Genomic DNA, 24,793 nt, shown 5'->3' with positions numbered 1-24,793 from the left:
GCAATGTGATGGAGAAATGGAGCAGTGACTCTCCAAACAGCACGCTCATACGTTTTGTTATTTCCTCTCGACATCACCAATCGTTGACATTGCTGAATTAGGCTTTTGAAATCACATATTTTTTCTTTCAAAATAAGATACATGTTTTGAATGAAAAAGGTGCATTTTGTCAGCATGAAATCCTATGAAACATGATACAAAATATAAAGGTAATGGGCTTAGGGTAGAGTAATAAAAGGACATTTATACTGCTTGTGAATACAGTCTTCCAGCAATGCTGTATTGTAAAGCCAATAAATAAAACAAACAATACTGTACACGGGTCACACAATTCATTTGTTCTTTCCTGAAACTTGAGGACTTCACATTGATTTGGTGACAGAAGACAATGTTGTAGCACCACTGAGCATGAGAGTAAGTTCACCTCAGAATACTTCTCTCATGTATGATGCTTTTTGTTTTTTTCTTTCCTTTTTTCTTTTTACATGACATTACAAAGCTTCCTGCTATTGTCCAGCTATTGAGGAAGCCTACTTTGATTATTCCCAGCCTGTTTTTTATCAAGCCTTAGAGTAAAATTATGTTTTCTTACTTGATTCTTTTAAACTTCCCTTTTCATTATCAGACCCCAGATTTTCAATTGATGAAGAACTGCAGCGCAGACCGGGGCGTATCACATGTTGTTGCGTGGCAGTGCCTGAAAGCTCGTCAACCGGTTTTCTCTGTTGGCCTGCCATCATTGGCTTTTGGTTGACTGGAAGACGTTGGGTGTCCTGGGTACAGATCTGTTCAATTACATACAGTATATAAACAAAGCTGGGGTTTTTCAGGTTTTCAGTTTCTTTTGGACATGTCAGTCCTATTCGCTTTAATCAAGATTCCCATTTTGCTAGTTCCTCCTCATAATTCTCTCCTTTATTTGTACTGTCCTGATCACATTCCTGTGTAGTGCTGTCAGCATCAAGTTCTTGTATCCAGATGTCCGGCATCGCAGGGAGAAGAAAGGGCACAGCAATTCTCTTGCACTTCCATTGAAATGTCATTTGTTTTTCAGTGCTCGCCACACGCTTAAAGCAAAAACAGTCTTTTCAAGCATGGACATCAAATATAGTCTTTTGTCTATCTAACTACCTATCTGTCTGCGTCACAGACAGAGTCACTTCGTATGATTATAGGTTTGAATTCGAACAGGATTGGCAGCACTGCTTTCCGTAGAACTTGTGGTTGCAGACTCCATGCTGGGGCACCAGGTAACACCAGTTGAAGTAATCCCGACATGCAAGGTCTGTGGGAAAAAAAGAATAAAAAAAAAGAAGGAATTAGTTATTAAAGCTTGTTTCTATTCTGATTGGGTATTCCAAGATAACTCTGTTCAGACCACAGATTACAAGTGCAACAAGTGCATCCTTTAGTTTGTATTCAAGCATGGAAATGGCACTACATTATGTTAGCTTCAGTACCTTTCTTCTCAGGTTGTGGGCAGAAGTTGGTGTTGCAGGCCTGGGACATTGAGGGTTTAAGATGGAGGGCACAGCCAGGAGAGGGCTTCCCTTGTACCAGACATTGGACCGTCCTGGCCTGCACTCCTCCTCCACATGTCACTGTGCACTGTAGAGTACACAGAAATGAAACCTTGATGATGGATACTATGAATGTCATGAACCACTTTATAACACATTCTATGCCCCCTCTCTGGTCAATCACCAAGTGTTGATGAGCTTACAAAGCAGAAACGCTGCAGACATCAAATGTAATGCAGTGCTCCTTGCACGGTTCGGCTATGTAAACCTGCTCTACGTTTACGTACCTGAGACCAAGGAGATGAGTGCCATTCTGCTCGAGGCGGAGGTTGAGGGAGGGGTTGAGGTGGATAGGTGCGATGATAAGTGCTCCATCGGTGGACTGGTGGGGTAGTGCGGACGGGGCATTCAGCCAGGATGCAGGGTCTCTGGAGCTCTACTGCGGGCTTGGGGACATGGTGACACTTCTTGGCAGAAAGCTCTCTGTATTTTCCTGCAGTGTCCTATATTATGGAAACCCAGAAAATCCATGTGAGCTACACAATGCCATTGCATAACATGAAGAAAACTACTCTTTATGATCACAATACACACCTTCTCTGCACACTTGATGAAGCGCGCCTGATAGCCACGACCACATGTCACTGAACACTGGATGATCAAAGAAGTAGTGGAACATAGAAGAAATGGAGAGAGAGAACTTAGTAACATTAGCTAAAAAAAATTTACATACTGCATTGCTACTGCTGTATTTATTTTAACTTCATATTTTCATATAGCTGCTCTTGAATTACCTCTTGCCATGTGGAGACAAACCACTGGACTTTGCGTTGTTTCTGGCAGCGTTTGATGAAACAGGATTCTTGAGCGGCGGGTTTCGGCAGGCCAGCACACAAACTGTCTGGCAGTGTGTGTGTCTGAGCACCCGGGTTGGTGCTCGTACACAGCACTGTCCTCTTCCTCAAGCCGTTGCCACACTTACGAGAACACTGCAGAATAAACAAAAACACGATAACGATGATATTTTAGACATTTTTTATCTGGTAGATCAACTGATTTGCGACAAAAACAACACAGTATTGTTACTTAATATTGACTATGTGGATTCAATTTTTCTAGTGCCTTTTAGGATATATAGGATTTATCAAAATTAATTCAAGATTTGACATAATGTAGCTATTAAATGATTTAGGCATAGAATAAAATGTCACACCCCAAGGATCTTAACAAGCCAACTATGCTCCCAATATTCATTCTGATCCTATGAACACATCTTATGGCACCGCCTCAATCAAAATCTTGAAAGTGTTCCTCCACAGGAAACAGGGGGCTGTGACGCACTACACCTCGCCACAGAGTACCAGAGACGAAGTAAACTGGACACCATTCATGACAGATAGTTAAGGATATTTGGGGTAAAATGGCAGTTAAAAAAAGTTATAAGAGTGAGACAAGTCACCACGCACAATGTACAGGAGTTGGACAGAGAACAAAACACGAGAGGTCTCAGTGGCCACATTCATAGTTTAAAGCCACTGAGACCACTGTCATAAAATGTGGTGAAGCCATCAATGCCGGGGTTCACTTAACAACACAGTGTGTAGAGCTCTTCAGGCTGAATGGCGAGTGTGCAACTTTGAAGTGTTTTTTTTTAGCAGTATGCCTGTACTGACCATCTGTGTAAGCACATAGAAAATTCTCATTCTTCCACAGCGGTGGCAGATCACTTTCACACATGCTTACCTGTGACCACGGCCCGGTGCTCCAGACGGACGGACAGCTGTGTGCGTTGCAAGCTTGCCTCGTGGCTGGGGCGGGCTGGGCACAGCGAGAGTCGGCCAGGTCGTCTACGTTGGTCTGGCTGGTTCTCTGGACACACTGGACCTGCCGCGTCTGCTGCCCCCCTCCACAGCTCCGGCTGCACACCCCCCACTCTCCCACAGACCAGCTGGGACAACACAAAAGAAGCTCGCTGAGTCAACACGCACAGCTCCTCAATCACTTACTCAGACAGGGCCTGCGGGAATTCGCAAATGACACGATAACTCTACAATGATAGCAATTGTGGAAGACTCCCTGTGCTGTATCTAAACCCCATTCTTCTTCAGATGCTTCAAAATAAAAGTGACTGAAACCCAGAACTTACTGTATGTATAACAAAAGCTTAAATGGCCCTTAACTCATTTGAAACTTTTCACAGAGACACCGACCACCTTGGCAGACAATGTGAGTAATAAATGTAAAGATGGAGAATAGGAGTATCCGTCTCGCTGACCTCAGACATGTTGGAGTGTTGCAGGCCTAACTCTACAGGGTCTTAGACATTTGTTCATGGCTGGCTGGCTTCAGAGCAAGTCAGAACAGCCGAAATACCAGGCTTTTAAACTGTAACTTAAACCTCACTGCACAGTTTTAACCTCCCCCCGCCTAAACTCAGCCCTCATCGCCACTGAAACTAAACATCACCACATATTTCTTCACAATTACCTCCATTTGTGCTGCACACTCCTAACAAATATGTATGTTGGCAATTACAAAACCCAGGCCTTTTCAAGATATATGTTAAGCATCCTTCATAATAATGCATCTTAGACACACAATCCTCTGACCCTCAGTGTAGGACAGTGCAGTTTATGTTATTTTTAGTGCTTTTTTTTTTCAACACTCTTGCCGCGGCAGACCACACGTCTGAGTCGCCTAATCCCTGAGCCTCCTATTCCTTCCCTCTTCCTCAAAGCTTCAATGCATCTATCCCAAGTGACCCCAAACTCAAGGTGCAGGCAGCTCAATCCCTCATCACACACTCTGTCATCCTCTCCCCAACTGCACCCCAATGTACCCACCCAGCCTCCTAAGATCTACCCCAAACAACCCAAAAACATTGCTGTCAGCACATCGACTTGTATATATTAACAGTCCAAATTGTAATTTATTTGAAATAATTTTGCGCATCACTTGCTTGGAATGTTGTATAAGGAAGATGAGGAGAGTATAGCTCTAAAGGGCATAATGCATGCACTATCGAAATCTAAATAAATACGGATGGAGAAATTCCATCTGGTGTTATATACGTTATGGCTTGTCAGGGGGGAGATACACACTGTAGTATCATCAAAGGATGATGAACATTTCTATTCAGCTGTTTACTTTCAACATTTAACCGCGTGATCAACACATACATGTAACATATTCAACATGCTGACGTGATATTTATTGGCCCTTGGTTCTGAGATAGGAGCTAAGCCCTCATGCTGTCATTAAATACAAAAATAAAAGCAAGCAGAAGACCCACGAAAACAAGAGCTGAGACGCATTCGGACACATTACGCTTGCACTGTTGGCTTTAAGAGAGAGGAAATCCAATACATCTTGTATTTCTTACAGGATTTCTGCAAAGTAACATACAAGCTTGAAGTGGCTAGCTGATAACGTGGATTCATTATCGAAGAACATTAATACCAACTTGCTACAGTATGACATCACACTGGCATACTTAATTAAATCTTATTTTGGCTTTCTTACATCCCTTAGTCACATCTTGGATATCAGTTTCTGCACAGAAAAGTAGAATATAGTCATCTGACCAACAATGGGAAAAAGGTTTGAGTGTGGTAGATGATGAAGGTGACATATCAGAGCTTTCTTTAATTCTTAAGGGCATTTACTTTACCACAGACTTGACCCCACTGCCATGGCCATTGGCATAATATACTGATTAATGCCATATCAAGATATAGACCACCCTGTGATCTTTGCCTCGGCTGTCATTTGTAAGTGTTATTGGAGGAGGAGAAAGCATCACACTCTCTGGACAGAAGCATGAGGGGAGCAGATATCCTGTGGACAGGGTGTCAGATAGCCTCTGCGGTCTAGATGTTCACCAGGGACATTAAATAACCTCTGACCAGTGTTTATGGCTGTGCCACTGTGTGTGTGTGTGTGTGTTTGAGCTTTCACGTGTGTATGTCAGCGTGTGGGTGTTTCTCTGCTTATATCAGTGTATGTCCACACTGTGAGACAGAATGATATCATGCTCTAAATGTGAGGGGGCATCGGAAACCTTTTTCCATGATGTAATGCCTGTTCAGTCCAACTGACTGGGTGCAGACACAGCAAAATGAAATAACTGCAGGGCCTCAAAATAGTATGACCTGCAGAGATGGACTGATGACCACAGCCAGCTTGTCTAGTCTAGCGTGCATGTTTTGCTCAGTCCAGCACATGTTTTGTCTCAGCTCACAGTTTATGCATGAGGAGGGCCAACAAACTTTAAGAAAAAGTTGTCCAGATGCACCGTGAAAAAAAGAAACATATGCACATATACCTATATAACATTTTCTACACAATACCAGGCATTTGATGACGGTACAACTGAAACCAGTTCTGGTTGATTAAACTGTGAAACTGAACTCAAATAGAGTAGGATACACAAACTAATGTGATCATCAGAAAACCCAAACACTACAAAAACACTCTAACTATATTATATGCATGTTATGAACGTTTAATGTGAAATCTGAGATCTGTATACACTCCACTACAATGCTGCAAATAGATGTAATCAGAGTGTAAAAGCACAGGGATGCAGCCTGGAGGTTTAGACTGCAACCAATAGGAAAATGTTCCTCTACCTCAGAAAATAATGTAATAAATATCTGGATATTCAAACCCTGACAACTATTCATTTATAAGACATGTAATACATTTTTAAATTACACAATAACAACACTGATAACTGACAATGTGCAATAAATTGAGGTTCTACATTTGTCAGCATTAATTTTGCATCAATTAAAAACATTTTGTCTCTGTAATAATAATAATGAAAAAAACCCACAAAACTCTAGTTGACGTTTTAATGTGCTGTCATTACTTCACCTAGAAGTTCCTTCAGAGCATAAACATTTTCATCTAACTCAGAGGTGGATCTTAGTTGCATTTTCCAATTTATAAAGTGCCAATATCTGGGTCCTCTCATGCTTACACACACACACACACACACACACACACACATGCGTGTACACACAGGCTCAACTGAGCAGCCGCAGCTGTAGATAATGAAGGAGATGAGTGTAAACAGTTGTGAGATTCACTTCACAGCCACTATTATCTCAGTGTAAACACACAAATCCATTAGTGGGTAAATACTGTTAGGGGTTGGTGTGTGCAAACTTTGTAAGAGGTGGAATGTAAGACAGAGAAAGCAAGTAAATATCCGAAAGGAGCATCAGCATCTAAGATAACCACAGGGGAGTAGCTGTGTTGGTGTACATGAGAGAGAGAGAGAGAGAGAGAGAGAGAATGTGAATTAGAACATATTTATAAATGACTTTCAAAAGATACAGACAGTGAGACAGACAAACAAGCAGACAGAGTGTGTGTGTGTGTGTGTGTATGTTTGTCATGAAGCCACAGCCCCACAAATCCCTGCTGAGAGACTGGAAGCGCTGCCACCCGAGCACAACAGAGTTTGAATGACAGCTATCCTTGTCTGGCTGCTTGGTGGTATCAGAGTCTGTGTGTGTGTGTGTGTGTGTGTGTGTGTGTGTGTGTGTGTGTGTATGTATGTGTGTATATGTGGGGTAGGACAGGGTTGGACAGGTCACACAGATAAAAGACATCACATCAAAGTGTCCAGGCCATTAGGGTTATGTTTACAGCTGAGCCTGAAGCCACCCAGGTAATGGACACTGCAGTGGAGGTCTTACAACCGGAGTTTGTGTGTGTGTGTGTGTGTGTGTGTGTGTGTGTGTGTATGTGGACGGGTGAGAGGTGGAACAGAAAGGTCTAACAACTAACCTCAAAGGCTTCACCTAGGAAACATGCAGAGACAGAGGGAAACACAGACAGACAGGAAGTGTGGGTAAGAGAGGGGGGCAACGGGACAGAGAGAGGCTGTGCCCCTCGCAAAAATGGATGCAGACAAGTGGTGTGTGTGTGTTTGTGTGTGTGTGTAGAGGTTGAGAGGAAAATGGTGCATCTGTTGTATCCTGAGGGGTGAGTAAGCAGTTAAGTACTGACTGAAAACTGGAAATGAAACAGTCACTGTCTCTGGCTTCCAGATAATGCCAGGATGATCACACACTGCAAATGTGCTGATGTAAAGCTCGAAATTGTTTGTCTTGTAAACCCACAAACACTGTGAACAAGAGTTTGCCGATGTCCTCCTCGATGTATGCCCTCTTCTCTCCTAATATCTTCAGTTTCCTGACTCCACTACGACCCTTTTACCAATATGAATGTAATTACATTTTCCATTGTAAGCGTGGCATAGAAACATAATACATAACTTGAATACCAGTGTGTAATTTATTCCTACAGGAAGTCACAAAGTGTATGGAAATGACTGTATCCCTATGGTTCCCAAATGTTTTCTGTCATGACCCCTTTGCAGGCTGAAAAAATGTCACGCGATCAATTTACTCAACGACTAAACTGATTTCATATTTATCAACCCGTAACAATATTGGGGAAACTAGAGCCAAAAAGAGCCAAGAGTAAAGTTTTATTGAAATACCAATATCAAGACCCTGCATGTTTCTTTTCACGCATGTTTCTGTTGAGTGCAGTAAGTGGAAAATGCAAGTTAACCTCTCCAACTGCCACTCACAAAATACACAAGGCTAATACACAAGGCTATGAGTAAGATAGGCTTCTTCATATTTTGGATTTAGCTGCTGTGTTTGCTTCACGAGCACCACCAGTTTTTCTTTCCTTCCGAGTCAAATATCTCTCTATAGGTCTGCCCACTTTGATCTTGAATGCGTCAGAGCTCTCTTGTTTCTTTATTGTTCTCAAATGAATCAGATTCACAGTTTGACTTGTCATAGCAGGAGAAGCACAGGTGGAACTAACAACATTAACGGTGGCTCTGCAGCAACTAAAAATGTTATCAGCTACACCTGTTTGACTGGTCAAAATGTCTGTTGTCAAAAAGGGCTACGCAATGGATACTGATGCTTTTTTTAATAAATAAAACAGATATGTTTTCACTATTTTTGTGGTACGTTTGAAATTCTTTTGGCATTTTTACCAACTGTTTTCATAATTTAGCACTTCATTCAACAACTCAACCATTGCCATGACAACTGAGCAACTCCATCTGCTGAGGGAGGCCACAAGATGGGGATGAAAGCTTTGGAAACAACAACAAGTTGGACCCTGTATGCATTTGCAACAGACTGCATTTCTGAATCTTGACTTTCTGAGAGATTATATATCAACATAAAGTAACATTTTACCATTCTTAAGTCATCTTGTCAGGAGACGGTCAGTGGTGAAACTTCATATTAGTTAAAGTGTGTTTTCTTTCCTGAGCTTAGTAACAGTAATTACCTCAATTATATTAGGTCCTATAGTTAATAATGTAGACTGTAGGTGGAGTATAGTGGTTGCCATCCTAACATAACATTTGGTGCACTCTTTTATCCAGTGCCTCACAACTCTGTGAGTGCAGATGTTTTTAGCCTGGGTGGGAATAATCCGTTAGGCTGGCAGTGGTGCGCTGTGCTCACAGTACCAGTTTTTCTTGAATATAACAGTGAAAACAAAGCAGGAATGACTACATAATATACAGCACATTACTACACGTGATGACACAATGAACCACAAACATGCCATTATTACTTAAAATATCTGACCTAACAAACCCTGCAGGACCTGGCCTCCTTTTCTGATGACTTTATTTATATATTTTCTGTCAACACAATCACTACTTTATGTCAGTGAACATGAGACAGCTCTGTGGTCATCATGCAGGATTTTCCTAGGATACCTGTTCCAAAACGGAGACATACACAAACTGAGCAAGAAGGAAATAATCAGACACTGACAGTGCTGTGCAGAGGAAAAATCCCCTTTCAACAGCTGTTGGTTACTATAAAACATGAGATAAATGGTAACTTAACTGGGATTCCATGATTTCAGTGCAGATTACATAATATTGGTGCCCTGTATAATACTGTATCCCTGAGAAAATCCTTCTGAAACAGCAGGTTTTTTCAGCAGGTGTTGGGTCACCAGCAATGGACTGCAGATTAGAAATAGATGACTTCATGAGCATTTCAAAGAAAAGCATTCAGGACAAAAGGGAGGGAGAAAGAGAGTGAATATGAATATACTTTTGGAAATGCATCAGTGTTGATTTTGTAATTTTGTTGTAGTTTTAGACTTTGGACTGCAGCGTTCATTGGGTGGCGTGTAGTAGAGACACTTAAAATTGTTCCTTGGGAGTCTTGATGAGAGGGTGAGAGAGTTTGGGTGGGAATGAGATTCATAGTAATCAGACTCCACCACTGTTCCTCTCCTGCCCTGCCCTGTCTTCTTCCTGTGTATGTGTGTGTGCCAGACAGCAGCTAATGGCCAGTCATTCTGCTCTTGGCAACATGATGGCAGCAACAACAGCATCATACACAATGACGTGTTTCCTGTATATGTTATTTTATGTATACGTTATATACATATGAGCACAGACAAAAACTATGTTGCATATACAACCAGAATCTCCAACACCACAGATAGTTTTCTCTTTCTATATGTCTCTCTTTCTCTCCAGTATTTGCATTTCATTGCTTCTTAATAATTGAAAATAACACCTATTACATTTCAGTCATTTAGCAAACACTAATAGAAAGTGACTCATAGCATTAGAGGCACTGATGTCCAGGAACAAAGATGCAAAAAGGCCTTATTGTGCCTGTCTCTGACATGGCCTCCCAATATTAAGAAATAATGAGAGTTCTAAACATATTTTAAAAGGCTTGGCTCGGCCACAACGTAACAAAACCGTTTTTACAAAGTCACATTTGGACACAACAACAGAATTTTTTCATCCACATGAAGACCAAGATGAGGTCAATGTCTCAGCTAAACCCCTCTCTGCTCGTAAATCAAGGCACAACTTGTCAGCAGTGTCCACTTCATTTGCAAGAATTTGGCTGATATTTCAGACCATTGCTAAGAGTGTACATGGGAATACTCAGAATAGAGGCACAGAGGAATTGACGCCTCAACAGCAGCTGTCAAAAGTCTCCAGATAAACGCTCTTGTTATTCCTTGGGAGACCGGCATCTACTACACTGTAACTGTCCTTCTTTATCTGTGCGTAATCCTGGTAGAGGCACATATTCTGCATCTATCCTGCAAAGAAGCTTATGAGTGGTATTTCTCATTTTTGCATTTAATAGTGCAGTTAAGAATTTCCTCCATTTGGTTTGCACTTGCGGTCCTCAATTTCCATGAAAGATGTCAAAAATAAGGGTAGTGTTGAATGGATGCACATAGGTTACACAATGTTTTGTGCTTGGCTAATATTTGCAAACAGTGAACTACACAAGCACAGAGGAAGTAACTGTATAAGCAAATACCAGAGTTAATATATTTTATTATTTCAAACAAAGTGTAGGTTAATTGACTGTTGGCTAAACCCCTGCCCCTGAACATTGATTGTCCAATTATAGCTTAGCAACCGTAACTCAGCGCAGCAGGCCTGTCAAGCTTTGTATTTCTCCCCATGTTGAAGAAAGCTTTAGTATATCGAAGCATATAAGAAGTTTGGAGGGTGGTGTTTCTTTTCTAGCCTTTTTTGGTTTTGAAAAGGCTGCTGCAAATTATCATGTCTAGCTAAATCACTTACTACCTATGGTAGTAACCTTACACAGCAATACTTCAAAGGCCAAGGAGCATTTAATTCTACATTATTTTGTTGGGGTTATGTTAAAAATCCCCATTCATCTGTGAAGTGAAGCTGGTGGATGCTTCTATATCAGGGTGTAGGCTAACGTAGCCATGGGAGTAAGAAACCCATTATGCATCTTTTCTGTATCTTGTACTGGTAACCTTCTCTTACAGGGGTTATGTAAGCCCAAGAGATCAAGTCTGCGTGATATCTCAGAAATGTATCACTCCAACTACACGTGCAGAAAATTCACTCAGGGGAAGTAATACAACAGCTGCCGTAGGAATGACACACTGCATCTCTGTCGGTCACTGCACAGATAAGATTGGTATTTAGAAGTTCTGTGGCCAATAACTTGTTGTAAATGTTATACAACGAGTACCCACAAAAAACGTCCAAACAATAATTCATCTCTTTTATACTGCTGTATATATTTTTCAGCGCCCTATGGCTTATTAAAAAAATCCCATTTTCATCATCAAAATCTCAAGTTCCCCTCTCATTAAAACCAGTGTTATCCCAAGAGTGTCTTTCACTGATTTGTTTTCTGGCCCTGGTTTTACCCTTCATGACATTGTCCAGAGCAACACAGACAAGGGAGGGACATTTCCCCTGTGTGTGTCTTAATGTGTGTGTGTTCATTCATGTCCTGCCTGTCAACGGGCGCACCACTCCCTATGATGTCCGCAGCATTGGACCACGTTGACTGATCTTTGATCCTCTGCCTTAGCCCTGTGTGTCAGGGGTGTAGACAGTGACCCGAACCGACTGTGCCGAGCCAAGATCCCATAGAACCACACCCTAGAACCACAGAACCATTAGTGGGTCTCTCTCCCACTCTCTTTCTGCCTGGTATCGTCATACATCATAGAAAATGTGTTAGTGCCACTCTAAGTGACAGCAGTGACATTATACAACAGAGAGAAAAGCCCTCTTGGAAGTGGACCTCAACATATGATACATATGATTTCCTACTTTGGTTCCCAACTACAAAATATTCTTGAATACCCAAAAAAATCTGAGTATCACCAGGATTTGGATGCCCCATCAATTATGCTGGCAGTGCATTCTGCCTAAAGCAGTGTTTCTTAAACTACACCTTTAAATGTGATGTCTCTGTTGGGTCTTGATAGGGTTGGAGAGCTGGTGTTTTGTTATGAGCTTTGGTCCCACAGTGATGCTACATGTGAAAAGGTTTACAAGTCCTTGGCCTGCTTATTAAACAAACACAGAAGCTAACTATTCCTGACAGTTGGTGAGGTATCATGCTGAACTGGAGGAAGACATGAACAGAATATCCAGTGGAACTTCTCCTTCTTCTCTGTGTCTCGCCAAGTTACTTTTCATTACATGAAAGGAACAGGTGCTTTACTGGGCTGGGAAAGGGTGGAGAATACCCTTCATTCGCTCTATTATGAGAAGATATTGTGGGAAGTTGGGAAGAGTTGACTCAACCAATAAACAGCTCTTTTTGACACTGCATGTCAAGAAATTACAGAACAGATGTGTAGGTGTTGGAGACCACCACTAACACATGGCAGTAAGGAGGGGTGGGGGGGGGTGGGGGTGAAAAGGACAGAAGGTTGAAAGACAAAAGACTAAACCCCAAGAGATACAGAAAGACAAGACAGAGAAATGGATATCATTAAGACAAAATACTTAATATGCTGTCCACAAGATACTCATTGGCATAGTGAGCTCGAATAACTATATATCAACTTATTTGGCTGGTGGCCCCTAAAGCGCCTCCTCAAGTTCCAAACATGAACATGCATGTACAGAATGTTGAGCTGATATAGCCAGCAATGCTTTTGGCTGTCACACAGCCTACAGTATACTATAAAGCCCTTCCAGGGTACGTCACTTGAACAACTGAATAATTGACATACCCTGAAGTCTAGAAGGGACAAATATGAAGTCTTTTTCCATCCAAAAGTATGTATCAGGAAAATATGAGGATATGTCTGCAGCGTTCAAATACCATTTTTTAATGATGTCCAGATTGAGAGCCAATTAGTGTGTGCAGATATTTTGATGACATCATTCCCAAACGTTTAAAGCCACAAATTATCATTGACATTACTTAGGTTTCAGTTGAATGAGTTGTGACATTTAAATCACATAAACTCTAATCTTAACAAAAAGAGAATATAGCCAAGCTGGCGACTCTGTAAAGCTGTGCTTTGGCGCCAAAGTCCTTGAGCTTAACTTATGTTAAGCAGGTATTTACCATGTTCACCACATTAGCTTAGCGTGTTAGCATGCTAACATTTGATAATTAGCACTATACACAAAGCATAGCTGAGGCTGAATGGGAATGTCAATAGTTTTGCAGGTATTTAGTTATAAACCAAAGCAGTGTCTGTACCAAATTTCATGGCAAACAATCCAATAGTTAGAGAATCCAATAGAGATAATTCACTAAAAATGTCAACCTCATGGTGGCACTAGAGGAAAAGTCAGGAGGATTTATCCTCTGTGCACCATGGATATCTGTACAAAATGTGGCATGTTTATGGCAATCCATCCAATGGTTATTTAGATATTACAGTCTGGAGTGGTGGACCAACCGACAGACATTGCCATTCCTAGAGCCATGCCGCAGAACCAATTGCAATGGAGAACCCTTTGATTCCATGACAAGTTCCTGAGTAGTAACCATCACTACTATGACTAGCAAACACAACACTGACATATGAGAGAGCAAAGGGTCTGACCTGGCGGGACATGGTTGGGTGTTGCAAGGCATCAGTCCAGTAGCTGGTCTTGATCTGGGATTGCAGTAGGATGAATTCACTTGCACTCTCAAGTCTTTGTAGCACGCTGACTTGGTGTTCATCTGGCCTGTATGGGTTACATATCAATAAGTTCAGGCACATCCTCATTAAAAGGAGAATATCATTTTCATTTTGAGTTACACCCTGTTCTGTCTGCCTCTTGGCTTCTATAAAATAACAGAAAAGCAAAACTGCAGGCTCATATTTACTGTGATGGATAGGGGCATTAGAGATTATTGGCACAGATGTATAAAAACACCGGTGTTATTGAGCTTGAAGGTTCATTCTTGACCTTGGAAACAGCAGCTTGACAAAAAAAGTTATTTGGAACTTACAACAAAACAGCATTGTTGTTTAAAGGCAGAATGTGAAGGATTTTCCTAAAACAAATATGTATCGACTCATCCAAAAATATTCCCTTTAACTCATCACTTGAGACCCAAGTGTGTGAGACCCTGCCCTCTGCCTGTATTTTCTTATTTTGCTGTGTTCGGGAGGTTTCTGGTCGTCAACCTTTGGGCAGCGAGTGTGTAGCCCCCAGCCAATAACAGTGCTCAGGGTGTGAGGGTGGGACTCTATAAAAATATAGCGACCAGGTGCCAGATCGTAAGCACGCTTTCAAGAGGAAGCTGCAAGCTGGGGAGGAGGGACCAACTTTGAATTGAACTCATTCTGCCTTTAAGTCATAGTGTGTCAAGCTGCTTGTCAGGATGCTATCAAATGCTGGTTTCACGCTGACACTCAAATACCTTCTAGGTAGTAAAATGTATGTTGATGGATATTTAAACCCATGTGTGGCTTTTTACCACACCTCCTTCTGCATGTGTGATGTGCAAAGAAAATGTCTTATCTCTGTAACACATGAAATCAGCTATAACAAAGAAAGTTAATTTCAAAGAAAATCAACAAACTGCCCAAGTGTTAAGTATCATCATTTACTTTCTAATAAACATCTTTAAATGCCCTGATGTTTGTGTTGGTGATTTCGGGCACAAATGCACATCTGACCATGTTGTTTGATTTATGTGAAACTTGAACCCCAGCTTCATGGATCCCCTGGTTGGTATTTGGCCTTAGGCTTGGTCAATCTGCACATCTCAACTCATACAGGTCAGTTAGTCAGTCACACTCTTTAATATAGTAAATGACCCCCAACCCATCATGGCCTACAATCAGGACATAAAGAGGTGGAGGTGATTAGGGTGGGCCGCAACAGACCAGGGTGGGGAACTTTAACCTGCAGTGTCAATCAATAGGAACTTTACACTGGGGGCTTTGTTCACACTCATAAAGGAAAGCAAGTGCACACACACACACACACACACACACACACACACACACACACAAATACACCCATGCACATACAAGCACTTGCAAAGAAAAATGTGTATGAGTAAACACATGAGTACTCTCACACACACACACACTCTCATGCACACATATACGCCTTTGTCCACTGACCTCCAGTCTTAAATCACCATGCCAGGGTCTGCCCAGGTCTTTGCATGTGTGTGTGTGTGTATGTGCTAGTTTAATACTAGGCCTCTGGTGGGACAAAGGCCACTGGTCGAAGCCATGCATGTGTGTGCTTGCTTGCTTTAGCGGATCTCTTTGTGCGTGTGTGCACGTAATAGCAGGTTTCCAGTGGAACAAGAAGAGGTCCCACCAGTCCCAAACAAGAGCCACTGATGTCCCCTCAGTAATGATGGGAACGCTCCCCTCTCCATTTAACCTGCAGCTAAAAGCCTTATTACAGATCAGAGAGGTCAGACTGAGCTTTAGATGCTGGGCCAGATTGAAGATCTGACGGTGAACTGTTCTTTTTCCTCAATGCAATAGACTTCAAAATGATTTTAGAATTAAATCTATGTAGTAAAACACAAAAAAAGTATTGCAATTCTTTTTTACAAACAGAAGCTCAGTCATTCATTTTGTCATTCATGTTTAAACATACCTCTGGCACAAGTTGCTGAGCATTGGGAGCGTATGATGGCCCATGTATAATTGTGTTTAATGTGATTCCTTTTCTCATCAGCTTTCTTCAGAGTGTATTCCCAGCGTACACCTGGGTTCCAGCCCTGCAACAATATCTACAGGAGAAAGAACGAGGACAACAAAAAGTAACATAAATGTATAGATGTAAGTAATCAAGGGGCAAATAAAAAAAAGTAAACCACAGAGGAATGAAAGAAAAATAATCAGTCAAACCAGCTTTCTGTGTCCACTGACCCCTTACCTCTATGACTAGTGTCTCATTGGTGGGGCCAGTTGATATGAGGCTCTCTGGTCTGTTGTAAGGTCTCTTGTACTCAAAAATGGCTCCAGCGATGGGGTGTCTGCCTGGCCAGTCCACCGTCCAGTGTCCGTTCAGGTAATAGCGTCTCTGGGTGTCCCTGACAGACAGGTAGGAGCTGGATGTATTCAGTTCCATCACGCGGATACTCCGAGCTCCCGCTGGGACGGTTACCACCCCATAGTACTCTGAGGAAGTGTACAAAAATTTGAACAAACACCAAAAGCTGCAAAAAAAAACCCACAATCAGAACAATAACAAAACCAGATTTTAGTAAGCCACACACATTTTCTAGCTCTAAAACGATAAAAGGCAGGAAAATGCAGTTTCAGCATCTGGGATAATGAAACAAATCAGTGGCCATTAAAATTTCTCAAATGAAATCACTAAAACCAATTAACTGGACAATTGAACTACTCTGACTTACGGTTAGTATAATGCTGCTTGGTGTACTGTCCTTTATAGATCTTGCAGGTGGAGTTGTCTCCTTTACACACCCCGCAAGCATCAGGCACAGCCGTGGAGCCCAAAACACGGTCACAGCCCACTTTCTGTGGGAGGAAAACATCATTGCTTTTGACAAAAAAGTAGATTACATATATAAAATGCAGGATTCCATCATACTATGAAATAAATTACAGTTGAGAACTACCATCATTTATCCTGCATGTGGTGACAAGTCAATATCTTCTTTTTCATGACATTTAAAGTAGTTGTGAAACAGCACAGCAAGCGTGTCCATTGATGTCCTCTTTAATTTATAGCTCAACTTCAAAGACTTTTTAAAAAATCGAGCTCTAACTCCAAACGCTTTGAAATCGTTCTTCAATCAAACCGTGTTACTGTCTCACTGCTTGACATTTTAAAAAGTCTTACCTCGCACAGTCCATCAATACAGACATTAGAACTGTCCTGTGAGCAGAGTGTCCCATCCTTGACTTTGCTGGCCAGGGCAAAGAAGAAATCATAGCCTTCAGCAAAGCAGTACAGCTTACACACATCTTGATCTGGGAGGAAAGAAAATAACCACAGGGGCCGGAGGCCACAAGCAAAATGTTTACTACCATGACATGGCTAGTTGGTAAAATCCTCTCCCCAATATTGTATCATTTCCTGAGTAATTTTGAAAATGAATGGAAGAACTGTCTCACCATCCACTCTAGTGTACGGCCTCCAGGTGTAGAACCATCCTCTGAACTGCTTGCTGTTGAACTCTGCACACTGCTGCGCTCTGTAGTCGGTGGTGTTGGGGGGACAATCCTTAGTGTTGCAAAGTTTGTACGACCTGGTTGAGCCCTCGCAGAACTTCCCTCCATATGCAGGTCTGCAGAGAAAGATTGAAAATACATAAAAAAAACAAAGCTGTCCATTTGTTGCATAATACTGTCCATTTAATATTCCATATTTCACTGGAGTTATTTTCTTCGTAAAGTCCTGATAGCAATGTATTCAAATGAAATTCTGAGGAAGAAAAATGTTGCATTTGATTTGAGTGAACAAAACTGTGTTCAATTATGAATGATATTGAATTGCATTGTAATTCTGTGCATTGGCATGACTAATATGTGTGTATGCTTGCCTGCATATGTGGCTGTGTGTGTGAGTGTGCCTTTGTGAAGGCTTCTCCAATCACAGGTGTATGTCCCCGGGCTACGTTCCTTAAAATCCCCTCCACGGGACAATTACACCTTCTATAAGCCCTCCAATCACATTGTCACTTATCTCTCTCTTGCTCTCAGATTCTCTCCCTTTATATCTCTGCATTTCATCTCTCGCTTTTTTAATCCCTTCTCTGTCATCTCTCCTAACCCCCCTTTCTCTCCCCCTTCCTCTCTCTCCCCTGGCCTGTCTTTGTCTTCCTTACCCACCACCATCACCATCTTTCCTCCCCTCTCTCTCTTTCTCCTCATCACTCTCTGTCTAATTTAGCCCGCCACTTGTCAGGATCTTGGCATGACATGATATAGAGGCGGCCCCGGCATTTGGGATAGGGCCCCCGTACTGACTGGCGGTGCAAATAATCCTGAGTGACTGATGAGTAGGAGACTAAGTGAGCTGATAAGTGATGAAGCGACAGATCCATGTGAGCGATCTTCACCATTTTAATCATGTGTCTTAATATACCCTTGGCCTAGAGTCAAGTAATCACAAACAGTACAGGCCAGCTCCGTACCAAAGCATAGTCAGTAGGATATGGCCAAAGTCACTGCTCCCGGGTGTTGCTCGCTAAGAAATAGTATGTTACTCCTTGCAAAATCAGTCAAAAGTCATTTTTACATTTTGTTTCTGTTTGTGCCTGAATTAAAAAAACAAGATGCAGCGTGTCCAAACATGAGAGTGGTATCAGTCTTTTTATCTAACTCTTGACAAGAAAGCGAAGCATGTTTGCTGACATTTTTGTGCTCTCCTTGTCTTTGCTGACAGGCGCTGCTGTGCTTGTTTGTTAGGGACTGTTATTGTGAATATTTCTACCTGGGGCTGTTGCACTGCCTCTCTCGATACGTGACTCCACTCTCACAGCTTCGCGAGCAGGCAGACCAGGACGACCACTCTGACCACTGACCATGCTGGGGCCTCGGGCCCTCGTCACCCTGTTTGACACACTGGCCCCTACGACACCACTGGAGAAAGAGAGGGAATTATAAGTGTGAGGGACGGAGGCACACACAAGCAAAGACCAAAGTGTTATAAAAGAGTCAGAAACATACAGACTTTCCATGGGACCCTGCCCTTTATCGTCTTTATGATGACTGTTTGTCAAACCATAGAAGAAGTCTGTAAGATGTAGCTTTTAGGTTCAACTGCTGTTAGAAAAGGTCGTGGTCCAGTCCTGGTTACCTACTCACAATCAATCAGTGAAACTCCAGTTGCGCTGCTTTTTGAACCGTCGCTACCTTGAGCTGTCATCAGCTAGACAGAGCTAAGTCAAACACAGCTGAAATGTGGAAAAACTGTCTCATACCTGACAAGGATATTTTCCTACAGTGAAATAACACACTTATCATTGTTTTCTAATATTTGCATTTCATGTTGCCCGAGACTGCATTTAACCATTGGTTTTTCCCCTCATTGACATTTTTATATTTTCAAAAGCAGTAAAAGTAAAACATTCAACTACAAAAACATGAAACAGGTTGAAATACTGTTGCCATGCACAAATCAGTAAAGCAATGTTTCTTCACTGCTGAAAAACAATTTTAGTTCTGAAACAAAACAATAAATATCAGCCAAGTCACTGAGATAATTTCACTTCTTTCCAGTGCAAATCAACTACAAGGGTGGGGTATCAGCGTCTTTGTGGCCTATTGAAAGAAGTGAACTGGAACAGACAGAGTTTTTAGTATGCATTTTCCAAAATGTGTCCCGTCTTCTCCCAGTTTGAAAAGGGCAAATTCCTCTCACAATGCTAACTTGCACTGGTGGCCAGCATGCTGAGAGCCATGTACACACATGAAGTCACCAGCTGCTTCTTTTTACCCTACAAAGAGGAGGCTTCATTGGGGTTCACAATTACCCCCTCAGATACCACCACCCCTCTGCTCAGGGCTCACCCTGACCAAGTGGCTTTCTGCCCATGAACATTGCCAAATGTACATGAGGCAACCAGACACAGCAGAAGAGGAATATTAAAGTAAATGGCTCTGTAAAGTTCTGTGAAGAGAGTTTGTCTGTTGTGTTTACTGCATGAGCTGATGGAGGCACTACAGGATAGACATACCTCATACCCCCTCAAAAACGGCCGAGTCATTAACCAACCAACCAATCATGTGTTCCAAAATGAGCAGCACTTCGCTCAAAATCCCTGAATGTAATGTGAGAATACTTTGCAAAACCTAGACTCACTTAAAGCAACATTATGTCACAAGCTGTTTCCTGGCACAGGATTGAACTGGATTTGTACATGTCAAGATGACATCAGTCACAATATACTCAACTGCCTGCTTTGGAGTGATCTCACGCACACACACACACACACTGTGCACACTGATGCGTTAGTATTGATAGGGGGCATATATTCAGCTGTTCTTGTTCTCACTGTGTGTTCATGCCTTCACACCGAACCACACACACACTCCCCTCCAGCTAATCTCGTGGTCCTTGACTAAGAACTAGAACAGCTGATTTCCCCTCAGTTTTCCCCCTGCGGCTGAGTGCCACGGATTCCTAAGTGAGCCTGTCATTGTTTGTGTTCAGTTAATTGTCCCGTGGAGGAAGAGGGCGGGATTAAACCATCAAGTTCAATATATTGAGAGGCAAATGGCGATGAGGGGCTGTCAGGGGAGAGAGGGTAAGAGAGAACGCAAGCCTTGGGGGAGAATCATCTTGAAAGAAGTAAGGAAAGAAACAAAGAATAAATAAAGAGCACAGATTGCCTTTTGGCCCAAACCCCAATGGCATATTTTTTGCCGTGTCAGCAACAAACCAATTGCAGCTGCTCCCTGAGGTAAAATAATGGAGGGAGAGTGTGGTACCTCTATTAAAAAGAGAGATTTTATTGACACTGCACTCAAATGAACCCAAATCTAAAACATAAAGTCAAATCCAAACTTGTCGCTTACAAGTTCATTTATTGGTCTGCGCTGGGACACATTGGTGTGTAAAAAGACGCCGTTAAAAGTGCAGTGTCACTTAGTTCAAAGCCTTTTGTCTTGAAATGTCCAAACTGAGTGGGACTATCAGCACTATACAGCACTAAAACACTCAATAAATGTTAGTTTTACAATAATATGTCCATCAATCCAGCCCGCTCATCTTATAAAATACTACCACTCTTTGTCTTGAGCAATTTACTCACTCAGAGGTCTGTGGTATCCCTTGGAGGAGGAATCTATGCATGCGTCAGTGTGTGAGACATCTCTTTACAAGCTCTACCCCTCTTATGCTAAATGTCACACAGTTGATAATACTAAGCAGTACTGGGACAACTGATGCCTTAAAGGGGAAATCCAAAATTGAATTCACTTGTGTCATTGATCTTAGGCAGATCAGTCTGTTAAGACTGCGCAGGGAGTCTGAGAGCTGTCAATTCCAATGTTCTGGTTTGAATTGCATTGTTCTGTTGGAGGGCATATTTTCACCAAAACTGCAAAGAAATGCTTGTACAAGGCTCTTGTTTGGTGCCTTTCATTTGTGGATTTATTTGGTAAGATGTTGCAATGGGGAAAAAACAACAACACAGCATGTCCTTATTTGACAAAACAACGCAAAGTTTTGTCAAAGGCATATCAACTGCAAAATCATTTTGGCTCCATTGGCTGAAATGGAACAAAGGTTATCATAGTGATGATATGATTAAAGGGAAACTCTACCGCCTGAATGGATGGTGCATATATATATATATTTTTTTAAAAACATGAGTAATGACATCCTGAAGAAAGAGGTATCTGGCTGCATGTCCCTGCTAGCTGATGGAAACGTCTTTGGTATGAGCACTTGAATTGCCTCAAAGGCGATGGATAAAAAAGTCCAATAGAAGTGAATGGGTTCCCATGCCAGTCATGTGATGGCACTCTTGAGGTGACAAAGCTTGTGAGCATATCACCCAACCCCCTCCACCTCATACACACACACACACACACACACACACACACACACACACACACACACACACACACACAACAACACGTGTTAAGTCACCATATCAGGGCCACAGGCAGAGCCTTCAGCAGCTGGCATGAACTTGGTCTCACACTTCCTCCCAACACGGTGGCACCACAGAGCCTTGCAGATATCCTGTAACAACACGGGAGAAAGGCAAAGAGCAAGTTACATGGCGCTGCTGACATGTTTTAGTGCTCCAAATTTCACTATCCTTCTCACAACAGCTGTAAACAAAGCTAGCAATGGGAAGGACTATAAATTATGATAACATTGTTATTTTGCCACTAGAGAGCTATTAAAACATGTTGATGGAAACTTGCTGACACAGAGATTGTCTGAGTAATGATCTTCTGGCAAGGTATCAGTGTGCAGCAACCTTGTATCTCCCAAATATTTATGTTTCAGTAGCTAGGATAACAACATTTAAGAAAAAAAGTATGTATGCAGTTTGGTGCAGTGTTGTGAGGCATTATCCCAATGCATCAATGATAAGAAAAACGTACACCCATTATTTTTCCTAACATACAATACATCTCACAGTCAGAAAAAATGAAAAACACACCCAGGAAATAAAAATTCAAACAAAGAGATAATGCTATGCAATACCGTGCATTAACGGGGCACAAAGGCCTTACCAAACTTACATGACGTCATGGCTGTGTTTTTCAGCAGTGGTCTGAAAGATTCAGATGGGAGCACCGGGTGGTTTCCCTGCTCACATTGCCGGAGAAACATGGCCTGCTACTTTCTAACATGTCCACTCTATTACTATCTGAATGACTATATCAGATTTTGACAACTCGGTGCAGATGCTGACAGGCACCTCGGCCTCGGCTTGTTGCTGCCAAGAGCCACCATGGAATTCATCCCAAGGCCTATTTGTCCAGCTGTTTTGCTTGCTCAGGCCTTTCGTGGCAGTAAAAATGGCAGAGAGAGGGACAGAGTGGAGAGGGAAAAGAGTAAGTGAGTGATGGAAGGAAAAGACAGAGAGAGATGATGGACAGAGGGAGACAGAGACTGAGTTGAAGAGAGAAAAAGGGAAAAAAAACCCAAACATATTATTTTGCTTTTTGCTAGGGTAACCCAGCTCTATCTAACCGCACACACACACACGCACCATAGAGAGTATCATTTGGCTCCTCCAGCGGCACCTTATCTTGACAACGACTGCCAAAAAGTTTCATGAAATATGAATTCATTACACGATGAATTGCGCCACTGAGGCCGATTCTTGTAGTTTTTTTTTATGAGTAACAAGTGTCTGGAAAGACAGTGAGCATGATGGCTGCTTGGGGATTTTTGGGTCCTGTGCACGTTTCTGCTACCAGGTGCATGAGGAAAGACAGTGTAAGACCAAAAACAAAACCACAAGGGAGCAATTCTCAGATATCTTATAACAGAAATAATGCATGGATGTTTAGAAGAGCTAAAGAGGATACCATGTGCTGATATGAGGGGTTCAAATCCAGCTAATAATCCCAACTCTGTTTTTCCAGCATGCTCTTCTATAAAGCAAAAAACAAAAGACACTACAGGAGGAAGACGAAAAAAACAACAACTTTGTCTTTACTCCAAACAATTCAAGTCACATTCAGGAGTGGCATAATTCAGAAAAAATTGACCAGTGTGTCCTTTTCAGGTGCTACAGGAATAAGGCTGCTCAATGGTCAAATAAAGTTGTTAAAATAAATAAATTGTATAAGAAAGTGTAGCACACAATAAATCCATGGGCAGCAGGCACCCTAACCTGGAAGGTTCGAATCCAGAACCTTGTAGCTGTTAGGTGACAGTTCTAACCACTGCACTACCACCGCAATCTATTTGTATTAATGACTTGACCTAATTTCAACTTCACTTTGCCGGGTTGGTAATCTAACCTTAACTGTGTGAATTTACCTTTAGAGGAGTTCAGTATACTATTCTTTTATACATATGAGAGCTCAAAACTGCTCCAAAAGAAACCCCTCCATTCACCCCTTTCCTTGGAAGGGCAGGACCATCTTCAGGCGAGGTTCAGGGGTACCATATTGGGATCCATGAAGATCTCTAATCCAGATGCAAGAACACCAATGATTTAAAACGCCTTTACTGTGTCATTAACATTGAAGTGATCTAAACCCGATCTGGACTCAGGCACGGTACCTCAAACAGTAACATCAGCAGTAATGAGACAATGGGAGAGCAACAAGGAGAGATTCCCATTGGCAACATTCCAGTGTATATTTAGTCATCCATCCCAGTGAGTATTATAACTCTCACTGTTTATTTTGTGTGTGAGGGAGAGAGAGTACAGTATGCATGCATGTTTGTATGCACATGAGGGCACGCAACCCTAATCAGTTTCTCTTTTCCTTCCTCTTTCCTTCATTCGTCCTTTTTTCCCTCTACCTCATTCCCCCCATCTCACTTTCAATTTCTTTCTCTGTTTTTCCTAAGACACAATTGCCACCAGATTGTTTTAAACTAATTAAGCACTCGAGTATGAGTGGGTGTGCTGAGAAAACTGCTGAGAATTACAGCATGGCATGGGATTTTTTAATTTCATTTTAAAATTAGCATGGGATGGCATAATGAAGTCAAAAATCAATTTTACCTTCTTGAAGTCGAGGGTGCAGAGTTTGGCCTTCTCCCCAAATTGCCATTTACACTGTGTGTCTGCATCGTACAGCTCGCCAGGCAGCTTCTCGGGGTACCGATACTCCTTGACTGCTCTGGGTTCATCTGATAAGCACAGAGCCTGGGCAGAACTGGAGGAGAGGAGAGTAAAAGAGGAAGTGATGCAAAAGGAGGTAAAGAAAAAGAGAGATAAGAAGAAAAGAGAGGACACAAGACAAGGAAGAATACAATTAATCATTCATCTGTAAACAACTTTGGTGATATACAACATGTAAGGTCGCTGGTATATAAGGCTCCATGCTGTGCACAG

General features: G+C 42.0%; 1 protein-coding gene across 1 annotated transcript in view; it reads right to left on the bottom strand.

Annotated features, from left to right (window-relative positions):
- Nucleotides 1–1,169: 1,169 nt before the first annotated feature.
- Nucleotides 1,170–24,793, bottom strand: part of LOC139290287 (A disintegrin and metalloproteinase with thrombospondin motifs 16) — a 48,853-nt gene continuing 25,229 nt past the window's right edge. Inside the window, exons 10-24 of the mRNA XM_070912013.1 lie at nucleotides 24,461–24,614; nucleotides 21,904–21,999; nucleotides 18,739–18,887; nucleotides 17,418–17,590; nucleotides 17,143–17,273; nucleotides 16,694–16,817; nucleotides 16,210–16,454; nucleotides 15,928–16,063; nucleotides 13,914–14,040; nucleotides 3,264–3,468; nucleotides 2,315–2,509; nucleotides 2,115–2,171; nucleotides 1,808–2,023; nucleotides 1,461–1,608; nucleotides 1,170–1,285 (exon numbers count right to left, since the gene is read on the bottom strand). Coding sequence (XP_070768114.1) covers nucleotides 1,170–1,285; nucleotides 1,461–1,608; nucleotides 1,808–2,023; nucleotides 2,115–2,171; nucleotides 2,315–2,509; nucleotides 3,264–3,468; nucleotides 13,914–14,040; nucleotides 15,928–16,063; nucleotides 16,210–16,454; nucleotides 16,694–16,817; nucleotides 17,143–17,273; nucleotides 17,418–17,590; nucleotides 18,739–18,887; nucleotides 21,904–21,999; nucleotides 24,461–24,614 — 2,272 coding nt within the window. The remainder of the gene's footprint in view (nucleotides 1,286–1,460; nucleotides 1,609–1,807; nucleotides 2,024–2,114; nucleotides 2,172–2,314; nucleotides 2,510–3,263; nucleotides 3,469–13,913; nucleotides 14,041–15,927; nucleotides 16,064–16,209; nucleotides 16,455–16,693; nucleotides 16,818–17,142; nucleotides 17,274–17,417; nucleotides 17,591–18,738; nucleotides 18,888–21,903; nucleotides 22,000–24,460; nucleotides 24,615–24,793) is intronic.

The sequence above is a fragment of the Enoplosus armatus genome, chromosome 9 (genome assembly GCF_043641665.1).
Source record: "Enoplosus armatus isolate fEnoArm2 chromosome 9, fEnoArm2.hap1, whole genome shotgun sequence".
In the NCBI taxonomy this organism is placed as follows: Eukaryota; Metazoa; Chordata; class Actinopteri; order Centrarchiformes; family Enoplosidae; genus Enoplosus; species Enoplosus armatus.
The sequence above is the reverse complement of the archived record's forward strand: the minus strand, read 5'-3'. Positions and strand labels throughout refer to the sequence as shown.